We start from the raw sequence: 17,882 nt of genomic DNA, 5'->3' as shown, positions 1-17,882 counted from the left end.
CACCTATAAGGCATCAATAAACAGAACTGAATATTATAAATTAGGATAATTTTCCAGTGGGGGAGAGTTATACACACACACCTCCGATTTTAATATTAGAGGGACTAAGCTACAGGTTTCCACATGAATGGATATTTTCTTTCCGGTGCACAAAGTACTGTGCTCTCTGTGACACTATTTCAGAGGTACTTTTTTAAGATAACTTTTGGACTCTGGGAAACGGACACAGGTTCTGAGTCAACTCCATCACATTTAGTACTAGAGAAGCAATTTACAGGAGGAAGGGGACCTCAGTGTGTCTTTAACATTTTTTGAGGATGGAAAGTTTCCGAAGAGTGCAGGCATATTTCTGATTAATTCTAATGGGCTTAATAATTTTTCACCTGATTCCGAAAGTTGCGGATGGAAGGTATTTGGTGACGTCACCAGAGGACTGACAGACACATTATCTGATATTCCACTGTTTGGAAGGACCCGGCCAGAACCACCCAGCCTGCGTTTACATACCTTGAATTTGCAATTTCCACTTTGGTTCTCGCCATGGCAGCTGCCCTTTGCGCGCCTTCGATCGCTCTGTCCACCTTCTCCCTAGTTTTTGTATTTCTTATTGGTATAAGCTGCTTCCTTATTCCACGGACCAGAATATTATTTTTGTATTTGCCCTCTTCCTTGGAGCCGTCGGGAAACACCGTGCAGCCGTACCCGTGCCTCTTGTTATTCGCCCACTCGCCTTCGTACTTCATGCCGTTGGAGCGCTCGCTGATGCCGAAGCCCGTGCGCTTGTCGTTCTTCCACTCGCCCATGTAGGTTTCCGTGGTGGTGGCGTCCACGTGGTCCTCCACCGGGCAAAAATCACAATCTACATCGCCGAAGCTGATCGTGGAGTTGGCATCGCTGGAGCTGATCCTGCTCATGGCCGCGTCGCTGCGGACCGAGCTGCGCTTGCTCGAGATGGAGGACTTGGACTCGGACTTGCGCAGCTTCATGCTTCCCAGGAGGGAGCCCCGGCGGAAGAGGCCACCCTTCTTCTTGCCGGCGAGCTCGGCGTCGGCGTGGAAGTTGAGCACGAAGCCGCCGCGGGTGCCGGCCGGGCTGTCGGCGGCGGCCGCGGCGTCGTGGAGCACGCTGCCGTTGCTCTGCTCGCTGCGCAGCGAAGCCAGCGACGTGCGCAGCGGCGAGCGGATCACCGTGGCCATGCCATAGGGCACGCTCTGGCGCACGCCGTAGCCGTGCCGCATGCCGCCGGCCCACTGGCCCTGGTAGGTACCTTCGAGAGACCGCAAGAGAGCACAGCGTGAGTCCGGGGCCGACGACGGGGCACGCGGTCGCCTGCGAGCACCCAGCGCGGGCGTGCACTTGGAGTGCTCAGTGCGCAGGCCTGGACCGCCCCAGGTCAAACCCCATGCATTTACAAGTCAACTTTAAGAGATGCGTATCATCCCTTGGTGAATTGCCTCCCTGAAAGGCTGGGTCTAGGCCTTTTAGGCAATGGTATATAGACTTTCTGTTCACACCTTTGGTGGATAAAAAGTGTGCACTGTCTACCTTTAGGAAAACTGACCTAAGGCCAGAGGGAAACTTCCACTCCTAACATCATGGAATTCATCTCAGAGCAAAGGTGTGCTTGACAGTGTCTATTCAAACTTCGTTGACTTTTTTTTTTTTTTTTTTGCCATTTCTTGGGCCGCTCTTGCGGCATATGGAGGTTCCCAGGCTAGGGGTCGAATCGAAGCTATAACTGCCAGCCTACGCCAGAGCCACAGCAACTCGGGATCCGAGCCGCGTCTGCAACTACACCACAGCTCACGGCAACGCCGGATCCTTAACCCACTGAGCAAGGGCAGGGATCGAACCCACAACCTCATGGTTCCTAGTCAGATTCGTTAACCACTGAGCCGCAACGGGAACTCCTCCTTGACACTTTTTAAGATCACTTTTTCAATGATAGCCTACTCCTGAGAAGGCCTAATAATCTCTAAGCTAAATCTAAATTTATACAGGCTTTTCCAGGAGACTTTTTTGCTTTTCACTTAAAAATTATGCAAGTGTTTCAGATGAAAACCACTACTTTCTAATAACAAAGAGAGTGATCATTAGAAAATGACTTTTCTCCCCTGAAATTAACACATCAAAAACCTCTCTTAGGAAGGCAGTGCCACAGTGGAAGATGAAATGAGTTCTATTTGGGAACTGTATTTTAATTGTACTAATTCGCTGAAAAACTAAAGACTCTGGGTCTGGCAGTGTAACATTCCAACAAGCTCAAAGACTTAAAATTATTAGTGATCTGAATACTTGGGACATGATGGTCAAACGCATTATCCTACATTTTCTTTCTATCACATTTACCATGTTCTCTAAGGGTAGGGAAATATTTAATATTTGATTAATATTTAAGATAATTATTTGGATTTGAGCAAACCTTTTTGAGCTAAAAGGGATTTGACTAATAGAATATATATATATTCTGAATATAAGTGAACCATTATGAAAAAAATGGGGAATTTGTTTTCGTATTTTGTACTTCCAAGAGAAAAGGTCAAGACCAGTCCCATATTACTTGCTAAATTTGCTTTTTAGGACCGCGCCTGTAGCATATGGAGGTTTCCAGGCTATGGGTCAAATCAGAGCTACAGCTGCCAGCCCACACCACAGCCACAGCCACACCAGATCTGAGCCACGTCTACAACCTAAGCCATAGCTCACGGCAATGCCAGATCCTTAACCCACTGAGCAGGGCCAGGGATAAACCCATGTCCTCATGGATACTAGTTGGCTTCGTTAACTGCTGAGCTGCAGCAGGAACTCCTACTTGCTAAATTTCTGCTTTCTCCTGGTCATTCTCCTTGTGGTTTCCCTAGCTTCTGCCACTGGTCTGTGAATCACATCATGAACTAGAAGCACTCTAAGGGCAGGTGCTGCCTTACATGAGAACACAATGTTTCCAGACTCTGGGCTATGTGTCCTGTGGTCTGTAGGTGTTTGGATGTTTGATGAGTTTAAAAAGCTGTGGTGGCTAAAAAGCCTGTACTCTTTACCTTTAGAACTGACATAAGGCCAGAGGAAAACTTCCACTCTTAATGTCATGAAATTCATCTGTGCTTGACAGTGTCCATTCAAACTTTTTGACTGCAGATCACTTTTTCAGTGAATATTATGCTTTCTCAGGAATAGGATAATCTCTACTCTAAAGCATTTGTTTTCAAGTAAATTTTTCTGTTGCATAAATTAGCAGACATTTACAAATTAATCTGGAGTAGCTTTTTAAATGATCTTAGAAGGAACTGAATATTCGGATTAGAGAATTTACAAATTCCTTTTCTAAATCAAATCCATTACCTTTTAATTAAGGGCAAATTTTAACTTAAAATTCCCCCAAAAGAAGCTATAGAGAAATTTTGAGATGTAATTACTTCTGTATTATTCCTAATTCACAATAGCAGAGGAAATAAATCATGATTACAGTCTGTCTTGACTCCTTTCAGTTCCTGATTATATAGAGCTACCCTGCAGTCATTTTTCATTTTATATTGCCACAAAAAGATGTCCATTGTATGGGACACATTTATTTTTAATATACTGAGCAGTTCTGCTCATGGTTTTATCACCGTGTTAACAAGGACTGATTATTTCATTCACTTAAAAGTCAAAGCCATAGATGGCTCCCAAATCAAAAGTTTTGACTAATTTCAATACTGTCTCATCCTGTTCATTTTGATATATTTATGGTACATAAATAGACAATAGCAGGGCAATAGTGAAATACCAATGTCTCGGGACTTCCTGTGGTGGCTCAGTGGTTAACGAACCCGACTATTAATCATAAGGTTGCAGGTTCGATCCCTGGCCTCAATCAGTGGGTTGAGGATCTGGTGTTGCCATGAGCTGTGGTGTAGGTTGCAGATGCAGCTCGGATCCCATATTGCTGTGGCTGTGGTGTAGGCCAGCAGCTGTAGCTCTGATTGGACCCCTAGCCTGAGAACCTCCATATGCCTTGGGTGCGGCCCTAAAAAGACAAAACAAATAAAAAACCCAATGTCATATTCTGAGTAGGTCTTAACATCTTAACTTGACATTTAAGAACTTCTGAGCTGAGTGGGCCATGACTTTCTCAAAAGGATAAACCCAAAGGGATAAGATGGTCAAAGAGAACATTTCAGGTCAAGAAGCTTTCTACTGAATACTAACCATCTCCAAACACTTTAACAGGGAAGAAGACTGATAAGGAAATTGCAACTGACTTTCCCTTTGCCTAGAAGATAAAACCTTAAGTTCTAAGATAAAAGTTATACAACCTGACTTACATGCATTAAAACAAAGCACTTTCTTTTGAAATATGTTGTTCATTTAAACAAGGAATGCTAGAATCACATCCAACTTTTCTACATAATGACAATTTTGCTAGAACAACTTCCAAACATACTGTTTGATATCAAGAAGTAGTTACACTTTTCGGACTATCAACCATACTATCTTAGGAAATGCTTAACTGGGGGGAAGTTAACAGCTAGTTTCCTTAAACTGCTGTCTCCAAAAGTGAGACTAGTATTTAGAATTTCCAAGGATGGAGGTATTGCTTGAAAATCTAAATGGTTTAAGGCAACAGAGATAATTAGAAAGTTTATGTTGCTGCTTAACTGCTGAGTTGAGAAGACAGCACAACAGCATTGGCTATATTCCCATCCTCATCTGCTGAGGAACAGTATATATATATATATATGGAAGGGTTCCCCCACAGAATTGCTAGAAACCAGTTTACAGTCAAAGTGTGAGTGGGTCATCTGAAATTTAAAATAAGTTGTTTAGTCAATGAACCTAGGAAAAAAGGGCCTCCATTTCTTTCTGAAGCAGGTGGGTTCCACCTCCTCCCTACTGCTCAAATAGTTCTAGTTAGTTCCTCAAATATGGATGCATAGTCCACAAGTTTAAAGATTATGTTTATAGGTTTTGTTTTCAATCATGCTCTATGATTTTTTAATCTGGAAGCTGAGATTCTAGATATGGCCATTTTTACTCAACAAGTTTGTGGTAGAAGGTGCCCAGTTCAGAAATAATTCCCATCAAATTCAGACTTCTTTATGTCAAATCCATCTACCTGCTATGCATGGATATGTGCATATGCAAGTATTCATATTGTGAACAAAACAATGTGTCTTCCTAGACATTTTCAACAGTTTCACAATCGGTGAAAAAAGGAACTAGAGCAGGATGGGAATTTGCACAAAATATTCTAGGCACCTAGACCTGGATTTCATGAGTACCATACTGATTTATTTGTAATTAACATTCAGGGCTATTTCAGCAACACTTACACACAAATCACTAACAAGTTAAACTGAGTGATATTCGTCAATGGAACTACTACTTCCTTCCTCTTCTAGTTTAATGTCACCACAAAAGTACACAGAATCAGATTTGCTCTAAGTCTGACAGAGGGTGGCTAGGGTCAGACATGTGGGGGTGTAGAGGCAAAAAGTAAAATTAGGGCAAGTGATATTTCCTTTTTGGGTCAAAATCCTTGTATGAAATAAATTATAGCAATACACCTTCACTTAGGGCCCCTCCCCCACTTTATGATTAAGGACTATCTAACTGATTGACACATCAAAGAAAGAAAACACAGTAGCAATTCAATAGTGATTTTTTTTTTTTTTTTTTTTTTTTTTTTGTCTTTTGTCCCTTTAGGGCTGCACCCGTGGCCGTTTCCAGGCTAGGGGTCTAATCTGAGCTGTAGCCGCCGGCCTACACCACAGCAACAGCAACACCAGATCAGAGCCGAGTCTGCAACCTATACCACAGCTCATGGCAACGCGGGATCCTTAACCCACTGAGCGAGGCCAGGGATCAAACCTGCATCCTCATGGATGCTAGTCAGATTCTTTAACCGCTGAGCCATGATGGGAACTCCAATAGCAATGTTTCAGAGAGGTTTTTTTCTTTCCCCTTTCTAAATGATAGCAAGTTATATCTATACATATATATGTATAGATATATATTTTTTTTTTGGTAGAAAAAGCAAACCACAGTCCTATCATGATGCCAAATTTTGAGGCTTCAAAAAAATTCTTTTAAAAGTTAGTCTTAAGACAGAAGGCTGATTATCCATAAAGCTATCCTGGACACTTACTGAGCTTCTACAACACATACGCAGATGACAGTTACTTTTCTGATTGCTAGGTATAATGAATATACTAAATCAAGAGATTTTGTTTGAGTAGTAACGTTAATTTTTAGCCTTCCAAATACTGAGGTAAAAGAACCATCCATGGCCTTCTTAAAAGCTTATAAAAAAAGGCACACATTTGAAAAATAAATTTTGCCTTCCACTTTTGATCATGAACTTTTGGTGATGTTGGAGACCTGCAATAAAAGACAATCACAAGCTAACGTGTTTATAGGGATGTCACCCAAGGCACCCTATGCCCATTCAGAACATTTAAGGGCCCTAATTAACTACTGTGGAACTTGAAACCCATGCAGCCCATATACAAGTATTAGACAAAGTTTTTTTCCCCTTTTGAATCCATGAGAACCATATCCCTTATTTATACTGTAGGCCAAAAAGATGTCCTTTTTAGCAAATCCTGCCATTCTGCCGTTTTGCATTTGAAACATGGCCCAAGTGTTCTGAGTAAGTGAAGTGTACAAACTGTATAGGCTTTTTATATAAACAATGGCCTGACTGGGGTTGCAGCGGGCTGCAGAAACTTTTAATTGGATCCCTTTAATATCCTTCAGCTCTGAGCTGCATAATTCCAAAATGTGACATTGCTTCCTACAGCCCTTTTCAATTAAGTATGATTTTATGTTTATCATCAGAAAATGTATTTTGCCAGAGCAGAAGCCATTCATTCTCCTCAATTTCTCACACAAGAGAATTCATTTTCTGATTGAAAAAGAAGGGGAATTCTGCCCTGTTATACACACAGTTTCCTTCACAAATACTGTTAAATAGTAAAATAAGGTGAATTTTGCTCACAGCCACCATTCTGTTTAGGTCATACACTTTAGTCAAAGTCAGTGATTAAAGTAATGCCATTCTCACAAGGAGCTGTTACCTTAGCAATATAGAAATACATCTTTCGATTGTATTTTTTAAAAAGCAGACTTCATTTCTAAAATGTTTTCCCAATTTGTCCAGAGATCTTCAGATCAACAATGACTGCTTTCTTTTGATAGAAAACCAATGCTTTGAAGAAACAAACAAAAACAGGAAGAAAACCTCACATCCTCGGAACACCACCTGCAGCAGGTGGCCTCTCCACTCTCATAACTAGGATGTTTCCAGATGCACCTCAGATAAGGAACAGTCCCCCAACATCCTAGTTATGGGGTTCTGGCTTCTATCTTTAGGCTCCTAGAGGACCAGAAGCGAAATACGACTCCACGTGAAACCAATCCGGGGAGCTGTCGGCAGCGACCGCCAGCCTCACCAGCCCAGGGCGTTCTCTCTAACTCCACGGGAGTGGCGATTTCAAACCCGGCCCGGAGAGGGAGGGGTCAGGAACGTAATGTGACGGGCTCAAGTGACAGCGTCCTCTCTCCAGCCCAACCCTCCCGGGCGCGCTCCCTCCCGGTGGCAGTGCAACGCTGGCACCGGCCAGGTATATTCTCGCCTGGTTCCCCCGGGTGTGGACACACCGCCCGCTCCAAGAACCGGGTCAGAGCAAAGCCTCGCGCACCGCTCGCGTCCCAACGCACCCTCCCGGGGAGGGCGGGCGCGGGGGCAAGATGGGAGGCTTCCCCAGGTGTTTTGGCGGGTTCCTGGACACGTGCGCCTCGCGTCCTCCCCGCTTCCCCGCAGTCTGGGCAAAGCCCACCGCACCGGCTCGCCCAGCAGCCGAGCCGCCTGCGACGCCGCTCACCTCCGTCCCCGTAGGTCTCCACGCCGTACCCGTCCTGCAGCCCGTTACTCCAGGTACCCTCGTAGCGAGCGGGGGTGCACAGGCTCTGCCGGACCCCGTAGCGCCCCTTGAAACCGTGTGACCACTCCCCCCGGTACATCCACTTGCCCTTCGTCTCCACCCCCAGCCCGTGCCGCTTGCCCTGCGCCCAGTAGCCCTGGTAGGTGTTTCCGCTGGGCCAGGTGTAGCCTCCGACCACCTCGAAGCCGTGCGACCAGGAGCCCGAGTATTCGCCCTGGCCCTTGGGCCCCGTGCAGATGCCATGCCCGTGCGCCTTTCCCTCCTCCCAGCCGCCGCAGTAGGTGCCGCCATCGTCGAAGTCGAACCTTCCGCCCGTCATTCGGGGGCAGCCCCGGCGCGCTCCCCGCGGGGGCACGGACGCGGGCAGAGCTGGGCACGGCAGGGTGTAGCTCGGGGGTGGGGGCCCGGCGGGCGAGCTCACGACAGCGCCCCGGGCAGCTCGCGCCGCCGCTCGGCTCCAGTCCGACGCCGCCCCCGTCCTCCCCTTTTCTCTCGCCGCGGCCGCCACCGCCGCCTTCCTCCTCCTCCTCCACCTCCGCCGCCGCCGCCGCCCCGGCCAGCGCCGCGCGCGAGAGGACAGCCCAGGCTCCGGAGCGGACCTTCAGCTGCTCCCGCCCGCCCACGTGAGCCGGGCACCGCCCCGCGCCCGCCCCTCGTCCCCTCCCCGGGCGCCGAGGCCCGGCCCCGCGGCGCTCCCCCCACCTCCCCCGGGCCCTGCCCCCAGCCCCTGGAGCCGCCGCTTCCCCGGAGGGAGGGCGCGAGGCCGGCCAGCGCGCGTGTGATCGCGCAGCGGGATGCGGGTGGGAGGGCGAGTGCGCCCAGGGACGCGCGCGATTCCCCGCCTGGAGGTGAAGGCGCGGCCGGCTGTGTGGGGGCCGCTCGCGGGCGGCGGAGGCCCGGGTGTTTCGGGTTGGGGGTTATCCATGTGGTGAAGCGCCTGTAAGTGCGGACACGTGTGTATTGAGGGAAAACTCCTAGGCTCGTCTGCCTGGGGTTTGTAGTTGCAGCCTTTCGGCATTCCAACTTGTGTACTGTGGCGTTCGTCATGCTCAGCTGTCGCCGTGAATGAATATCTCCCAGATAAATGTATGCATGTGAGATAAATCTGCGACAGCCTAGATATAATTGTGCAGAATGTTCTTTTACACCTACCCATCTCGAAGCACATGTGTTTGCATTTATTTAATGAAGATACAGGGGGAGAGCAATGCAGTTGGAAAAAGTACCGAATACATTGGTGAGTTTTTTGTTTGCAATAATGAAGAGGATGTTTTTAATCTGTCTCTGCAGGGATTTAAGGTAATTGCTTTTACATCAGAGCCTGCTCCCTCTAATGCCTCCTTTATTCTTCTAACAACCCTAGAAATTCTTCAGCCCTGAGCTGTGTACCCAACAGGCAGACGGCTCAGTCTGTGTATATTGTCTAAGTGTCTGGAATGTACACCTGGTACCTCTTCTCTGGCATCCACAGTTTAAGAAAGTAAATAGGAGCTTTCAAGGAGGAATATGGTAAGTAAAACACTGCTCTAAACTTACAGAGAGTCCGTGACCTACAAAACCAGGGACAGGTGTCAGCTGATCTACTTTCCAGCTACAACACTGCTTTGTTGAACTCACTTTAGAGAAGTCTTTTAAACTTTTAAACCTCTATTTCACCATCTTCCAAATGGGAGTAACTGGATTTACATAGTTCACTTTCTATATTGGGTAATGATTGAATATATGGTGGGTGCAGCATAAAGCCCAACATTGGAGATTTGTTAATAGGCAAGTCGAAAAGTCAGTATTGCCTCTGGGAGAAGCAGGCACTGGTTTCAACCTCACCCTTAAAATACAGCAGAAATTGACAGAATGTTTTAAATCAATCAGAATAAAAAATTTAAAAAACACTATTAAGAAAAAACTTCACCTTTTTATTTATAACACAAAATCTGCATACATAGCTGGGAATTCTCAGGAATTCTGAAGTCTTTCCCAGGAGCTCAAAAAAAAAAAAAAATCTTGCTGAAACTTAAAAAATGTATTACATATATCCAAGAAAAAAATGTTAACCAATTCATGTTCAAATAATAATGTATTTTCAATTAAAAGAAAAAGAAAAAAGAAAATAAAATATCCATAGGCGAACACTTCTCTGTGGTTCAGAGCCAGGGGGTCTTAGGTTGGCCTCTCAAGGACACTGCTTTGCAGAGTGTTCGTGGTATTCCTTAAGCTGAGAGGCTCTTGGATGACAGAGCGAGGACCAGAGGCTGCCAAAGCTTCTCTCACTAGGTTTTGATAAGCAGATAAAAATACAAGGGCAGGTGTCAGGGAAGGCAGCAGGGAAAAAGTAGACTAAACTTCACAGAAAACGAACTGAAACTGACCTCGCTCGGCTCTATCTTAGGATCAGAACTGGCCTTTCCTGCTTATCTGGCTGAAATACTGAAAAAAAAAAAACTCGGTTGACACAGAACCAAAGCACCAAAGAGAATTAGAAACCCTCATCCATGGCGCTGCCTGCAGAGTTGCCAGGAACAGTGCTTATCCTAGTGGCCTGAAATAATTAGGCACCTTGCTCAGCATCTTGTCCTGGACTGAGGATTGATTTAGGCCACTGGGAACACGAGGGCCTGGGATTTTGCAGCTGAACCGTAATTCCTTTTTTCTGTTACAAGGTAGACCGGGATCAGGAGCTAGTGTAGACAGACACATTTCCATCTATTTTTAGGGTTCTGTTTAATAGGAGAAACAGCACTATTGCTCAAGCCAACACATTTTTTTTTTCTTCTCGTTTTGAACTGGTTTTCTTCACAGGGCAAGCTTTATATCTTTGCATTGTTTATTTTTGACCCACACATATGTTAGGATCCATAGGTATGAACATTTAAGGGCTAAACTTTTGTTTGCAAGCATGGTGGAAATAGTTCATGCTTTTTCCTGTTCCTAATTAGCTCTCAGGGAAACGATGGATTCTTTGAAATATGCGGCACAGAGCAAGTCTCTGGCTTCCATAGTGGATGTGTCGTCCATCTCTGGTAGATGGATAAAGGATGAAGGTTGCTACACACACACACACACACACATCTGGGTTGAAAATGGAGATTTGGGGAAGTTAAAAGCTATGGCCATTTATCCCTTAATCTTTTCCTTTTGCCATTGCTAATAGACGTCTTCCTCGGAAAGACCCTTCATTAAAAGAAAGACTCCACCACCAGATATCTGCTATTAAATTTCAACTAAATCAGTCCATGGACTCTATGTCTTTTTTCTTTTATCTTTTTTTTTTTTTTTTTTGGCCTTTTTAGGGCTGCACCCAAGACATATAGAAGTTCCCAGGCTAGGGGTCAAATTGGGGCTGTCGTCCCGGCCTCCACCACAGCCACAGCCACACAGGATGTGAACTGACCTACACCAGAGCCCATGGCAATGCCAGATCCTTACACCCACTGAGCAAGGCCAGGGATGGAACCCTCATCCTCATGGATGCCAGTCGGGTTCATTACTGCTGAGCCACAATGGGGAACTCCTGCCACAGACTCTCTTCACGGATGAAAATTAGTACTGAAATTTTGGCAAAATAACCGTATAAGCCATGCTTCCTGCTGTCGTAGGGAATGTGTCCCTAGTCTCCCCGATGAGTTAACTGAGTAACGTCAGTGTTCAGGTTCAGCGGCAATGGTTGGGGAAGGAGAACTAGGAAGAGGAAGAGGAGCTGAGAAGAATGGCACAGCAGGTAGGAGGCCGTGAAATAATGCTGCCGATTACTAATTGTGGTTAGTAATGTCCTTATTTTCCCTCTTACTCTGAACCTTTGCCCTGGATAAGGGGGAGTTGAATTTAGCTTTAAGAAGGGATTAGTAAGAAGAGAATGTGAATGTTGGTTTGACAGGTGGGGTGGGGGAGGCTGTTAAAGCCCAGGGGCCAAACAGCCAAGCAAGCACTTGGTTTTCCTCCGCAAAACCCAGCCCTTGCAGGTTTCCAGTCTGAAACATTCCGTAACAAAAAAATAAACCATTTCCAGCGTGAATGTCTGGTAATGACCTGTTGGTGAGGATGTTTTGCTTAGAATTTTATCTTTTTTTTTTTTTTTTACATGAAGGTCTATTTAAAATTTTATTGGCGATTTCATTTTATTTACATATTAGAATGAGTTTCTGATTTTTCATATTAAAATTTTAAATAAAACTACAAATGACAAAAAGCTAATTTGGCGGTGTTTGTTGTCTCAAGTGTGTTTATTGATGCAAAATGTGTACGAGAACACGCAGAATTGAAATTACTTGGTTTATTACCAAAGTCACAATGACTCTTGCTAGCACATTTGTAATAAAGCCTTCGTAAACATTTAAGAAATGTGTCCACAATAAAGACCAAAGTTAAGCAATATGGCCATAAGCTTTGCGGACAACATCGAGTCAGAAGAGGAAGCAAATTACAAAATTAATGATCTTCAAAACTTTGAAGGAGAAGGTCCTGCAGTGGCACAGTGGGTTAAGTATCTGGTGTCGCTGCAGCTGTGGTGTAGTTCACAGCTGCGGCTCACATTCGATTCCTGGCCTGGAAACTTCCATATGTCAAGGGTGCAGCAAAAAAAAAAAAAAAAGAAAGAAATGATGGTATGCCAGATTCTATGCTAAATTCTCTACATATATCAATTCATTTATATCTCATAAAACCCCATGTGATTAGTACTAGTTTTCTAACCATTTTATAGGAGAAAAAAATAGGATTTAAGACATTTATGTACCTAAGATTATTCAGGGTAGAAAGGTGAGCTGGGATTTAAACCAAGTTTGTCTGACTCTCTTTATTACCATTTTTTATTGGAGCGAGTGTGAGAACTTCCAAATGGAGGAAGGAAGCAGGCTCGGTGGAGAGAAGGACTCTTATTTACTTTTTAGGAGAGCTGCCTGGATGATGGTGATACCGCTGTCTAGAGTTAAAGAAATGGAGGAAGAAGAGTAAATTACACAGCGTGGAAAGAGAGGTTCATAGAGAAAAAGATCCAGAAATATATCCCAGGGAAGATGTTAAGCAAGCAGTTGGGGAGTTCCTGTTGTGGCTCAGTGGGTTGAGAACATAACATAATATCCCTGAGGATGCAGGTTGGATCCCTGGCCTCGCCCATCGGGTTAAGGATCTGGCATTGACACAAGCTGTAATGTAGGTCGCAGATGCGGCTCAGATCTGGTATTGCCGTGGCAGTGGCCTAGGCCCCAGCTACAGCTCTCATTTAACCCCTGGCATGGGAATTTCCATATGCCAATATGCCACAGGTGCAGTCTTAAAAATAATAGCAAAAAATAAAAAATAAAATAAAAAATAAATAAAAGGGCAGGCAACTAGTAATGCAGCTCAAGAACTAAAAATAAATGAGTCAATAAGTAAATACAGTTGTCCTCTGTTATCTGTGGAAGATTGGTTCCAGACTGCTCCTCCCAATACCAAAACCCACAGATGTTCAAGTCCCTTATAAAACAGTGTAGTATTTACATACAACCTATGTACATTCTCCCATATTCTTTAAGTCCTGTGCAGATTACCTGTCATAACTAATATGATGCAATTACTGTGTAAATAGTCGCCAGCATGCGGCAAATCCAAGCTTTGCTTTTTGAAACTTCCTGGAATTTTTTTTTTTTTTCAAATGGGTTCCATCTGTAGTTGGTTGAATCCATGGATGTTGCAGCCCATGCAGGATAAGAAAAGCCAACTGTAATCCTTGAGTTTCTCTTCCAAGGGCTGTTTTTCAGTAGCCCCTCCCTTTGAGCCTGGTAGTATTCATGCAGTCAGTGGCCCACTTTTTAGGAAGCCAGAACCTTGCTCTGTGCTGTGTGGTTCAGAAAACCCATCTTCTCTAGGTCACTCCCCTTGTTCCTCCAGGTCTAACGACGTTTCTGCTCTTTCCTCACATGCTGTCACTTGCCATGGTCCCTGGCACCTTCATCCTGGCCTCACAGTTCATTGCCTTTCTCAGCATCATGGCCTCTAGTGGAAAATCCTCAGGCATGACCTAGCCCTTACCTTGACCCATATGTCAGCCACCTCTGACAACTGGAACTTGACTGTCCCTGTCTTTGACAGCATTTGCTGGCCCTTCCCATTCACCAAACAAGCCATTGATTCTTAGCAAAGTCTTCACTCCTTTGATGCTCCCTGTGTCCTCCCGGCCCTCCCCTCCCCTGCCCGGAGGCCCTCACGTACCCTTTCCACCACATCATCCTTCCCACAGTGACCTCCTGGTTCACCTGCCTGCCCAGCCACCAAGCCTAAGCCGCAATTTCTCATCCTCTGCTCCTAGGAAACCCCTTTGAGACATCATCACATTCATCAGTTGCCATTGCAAACCATGGGCATCAAGAAGCCTCAGACCACCTGCCCCACCAATCTCTTCCCAGGCGACTTCCAAATGCCTGTCACTGACCCCAAGCCCCTCTCAGCCCCAGGTGTTCCCACTTGTCCTCTCTCTCGTGGAGGAAAAGAGCTAATGCACGGAAACACCTTCCCTCTCTTCAAAACTTTCCATCGCTTCTCCTTTTCTTCCTCTCCCCACCTCCTGGTCCCAGAGGAAAAGATGTCCTTTTTCCTCTCCAAGTTCTGGGTCAATTCCTGCTCTCTTAGATATGTTTCCCTTTCTTTTCTTCCATCCAACAGAAGTGCTCATGGGTTCTCTGTGCTAAAAAACAGTCCAGGACTTCCTGTGGTGGCACAGTTGGTTAAGAACCGGACTAGCATCCATGACGATGTGGGTTTGATCCCTGGCCTCGCTCAGTGGGTTAAGGATCCGGCGTTGCCTTGAGCTGTGCTGTAGGTCATAGATGCGGCTCGGATTCTGGCGTGGCTGTGGCTGTGTTGTAGGCAGCTGTAGCTCTGATTCGACCCCTGGCCTGGGAACTTCCATATGCCATGGTGCAGCCATAAGAGGAAAAAAAAACAGTCCACATTTTCTGGTCCTACTTTCACCTCCAGTCTGTCAGTTCCTGAAACAGAAGACGTCCCTGAAAGAGTGGGTTACATTCAAGTCTTTCCTCCCTACTTCTCATTCTCCAGCCGCTGGATTTGGGTTCTAGCCTCACTGGTCTAGTGAAGCTTGTTTGGCCATTCGGGGCCTCCTAGTTGACAGAGACAAGGGCATCTCTTCAATTCGTATCCTGCTGTGAGTGGCAGCTGGGAATTTGATACTTACCTCCCTCCGCTTCTGTAAAGCCTGCTCCTCTTGCCTCTCCTCTCCTTCCTCCTTCTCACCATTTCAGCCATCTCTTTCCCTGTGTGTCTTTCTTCTTACCCCCTTTCTTTTTTTTTTTTATTTATTTTTATTTATTTATTTTTGTCTTTTTGCCATTTCTTGGGCTGCTCCTGCAACATATGGAAGTTCCCAGGGTAGGGGTCCAGTGAGAGCTGTAGCCAATGGCCTACACCAGAGCCACAGCAACTCTGGATCCCAGCAGTGTCTGCAACCTACACCACAGCTCACGGCAACACCGGATCCTTAACCCACTGAGCAACCTCATGGTTCCTAGTCGGATTCGTTAACCGCTGCGCCACGACAGGAACTCCTTCTCACCCCCTTTCTAGTCTCCTTAGGCTGTCTTTTGCTTCCCCCAACATTAGCTTCATGGTATTTAAACTTTGTATAATTACTGGATACTTGTTGGCTTATTTTCTACATCTAGGCAATCTTGCCCTAGGAGCTAATAGTCTAATTTAGAAATAGTCTAATTCTGATATAAAAACACACCAGCCAAGCCTTATTTGAGTCTCAAGGGCAGTTCTTTGGTTTCTTCCCATAATTTGTGCCCGTGGCTCTCTGCCTGCTCTTCCTGGTGGGCAGAAGTCCACCAGACCTAGCATATGTGTCGAATGGCGAGGCCCACAGGGGTTCAGGGAAGTTCTAACAAAGAAAAAGGTAATGACAGAATAAAAGGAGACTTGAAAGAGATAGTAAGCTTGAGATTGTCATACTAAGTGAAGTAAGCCAGAGAGAGAAAAGCAAATGTAATACAATATCACTTATATGTGGAATCTAAAAAAAATGATAACGAGTTCCCATCGTGGCACAGTGGAAACAAATCCGACTAGGAGCCATGAGATTGTGGGTTCGATCCCTTGCCTTGCCCAGTGCGTTAAGGATCCGGCGTTGCCATGATCTGTGGTCTAGATTGCAGACGCAACTCGGATCTAGTGTTGCTATGGCTCTGGCATAGGCCAGCCACTGCAGCTCAGATTTGACCCCTAGCCTGGGAACCTCCATATGCTGTGGGTGTGGCCCTCGAAAAGACAAAAAGACAAAAAAATGATACCAATGAACTTATTTACAAAACAAAAATAGACTTACAGACATAGAAAACAAACTTGTGGTTACCACAACAACAACAACAACAACAAAAGACAAAAAGACAAAAAAAAAAAAAAAAAAAAAAGGAGTTCCCGTCGTGGCGCAGTGGTTAACGAATCCGACTAGGAACCATGAGGTTGCGGGTTCGGTCCCTGGCCTTGCTCAGTGGGTTAACGATCCCGCGTTGCTGTGGCTCTGGCGTAGGCCGGTGGCTACAGCTCCGATTCAACCCCTAGCCTGGGAACCTCCATATGCCGCAGGAGCGGCCCAAGAAATAGCAACAACAACAACAAAAAAAGACAAAAAGACAAAAAAAAAAAAAAGAAAACAAACTTATGGTTACCAAATCGGAAGGCAGGGAGAGGGATAAATTAAGAGTTTGAAATTAAAATACACACTACTGTATGTCAAATAGACAACCAACAAGGACCTACTGTATAGTACAAGGAACTCTACTCAATATCTTGTAATAAACTATAATGGAAGAGAATGTAAAAAAAGAACATATATATATATATATATATATATATACATATATATGTATATGTATAACTGAATCACTTTGCTGTACACCTGAAACTAACACAACATTGTAAATCAACTATATTTCAACAAACTTTTTTTTTCAAAAAGAGGTAGTAACCTTGAAGACACATGGACTAAGTCTGTGCACTGAAGACCTCATACCTGAAGCAAGCCATAAAATGTATGCATAAGTGTGTGTGTGTGTGCGTGCCCGCGTGGGCATGCATCTATATATATGTACTTGTAGAAGCAATGCTGAGTAGTTATGTTGCGAGCCACACAGGAAGTCCTGTACATACCTGTATATATGATTATTGGGTTAGGTTTAGAGATAGAGAAGTAAGGCTCAGATCATGCTTTTAAGGGTATAAAACACATCTAAAGAAGCAAAAGATAAAGATGAAAAGTAATAAAGTGCATGGGAGACAACTGCAAGTGGAAAACAATCCCCAAGTGTGATAAGGGGCCCGAGGACATGGTGGTTTTGTAGGCTGCTGTGGTTGCAGTGGTTTCGGGGCTCATGGGTGCACTGGTTAGCTTTGTGGATAAAGGGGAAGGGACATCCTCGCAGACGTCTCTAAAGGGATGATTTTCTTGGGTTAAGATACACTGTTGGAATGAGGGGAATCCATGCCTGGGACTGGAGAACAGAGGAGACCTCCTGGAAAAGAGGTCCCTGGAATCGGAGACAAGAGGATGAGTTCATCTCTCTCATGTGCCAAAGAGAATCATGATGCTTTATTCTGAAGATATGGCTGAAAGGAAACTCAGAATTTGAAATAACACAAACTGGGGGTGGCCAGAGAGTATAAAAGCATTTCTGGGAGGGTTGTTAGTGAGATGGTAAAAGTTGTGAAAATCGATGCAATAACCTTTTCCTAAAGAGGCTGAATAAAGAGAGGAGGTACACAGTGTTGCTGAAAGCATAACTAAGGAGGAAGTAATTGCCAAAAAACTGATAGCTGAAGGAGAGCAGAAACCAGTTATTAGGCAGTAAAGAAATGTAAATTAAGGGGCTCCTGTTGTAGTCAGTAATGAACCTGACTACTATCCATGAGGACAAGGGTTTGATCCCTGGTTTTGCTCGGTGGATTAAGGATCTGGGTTGCCATGAG

The 17,882-nt window shown here is 45.1% G+C and overlaps 1 protein-coding gene across 2 annotated transcripts in view; it reads right to left on the bottom strand.

The window, feature by feature from the left end:
- JPH1 (junctophilin 1) overlaps positions 1–8,496 on the bottom strand; it is an 88,247-nt gene extending 79,751 nt beyond the window's left edge. For both annotated transcript variants that reach the window (XM_021089189.1, XM_021089188.1), the window contains exons 1-2: positions 7,866–8,496; positions 508–1,267 (exon numbers count right to left, since the gene is read on the bottom strand). In XM_021089189.1, coding sequence (XP_020944848.1) covers positions 508–1,267; positions 7,866–8,244 — 1,139 coding nt within the window. In that variant the 5' untranslated portion in view covers positions 8,245–8,496. The remainder of the gene's footprint in view (positions 1–507; positions 1,268–7,865) is intronic.

The sequence above is a fragment of the Sus scrofa genome, chromosome 4, assembly GCF_000003025.6.
Source record: "Sus scrofa isolate TJ Tabasco breed Duroc chromosome 4, Sscrofa11.1, whole genome shotgun sequence".
Classification (NCBI taxonomy): Eukaryota; Metazoa; Chordata; class Mammalia; order Artiodactyla; family Suidae; genus Sus; species Sus scrofa.
This window is presented reverse-complemented; position numbering and strand designations above follow the sequence as displayed.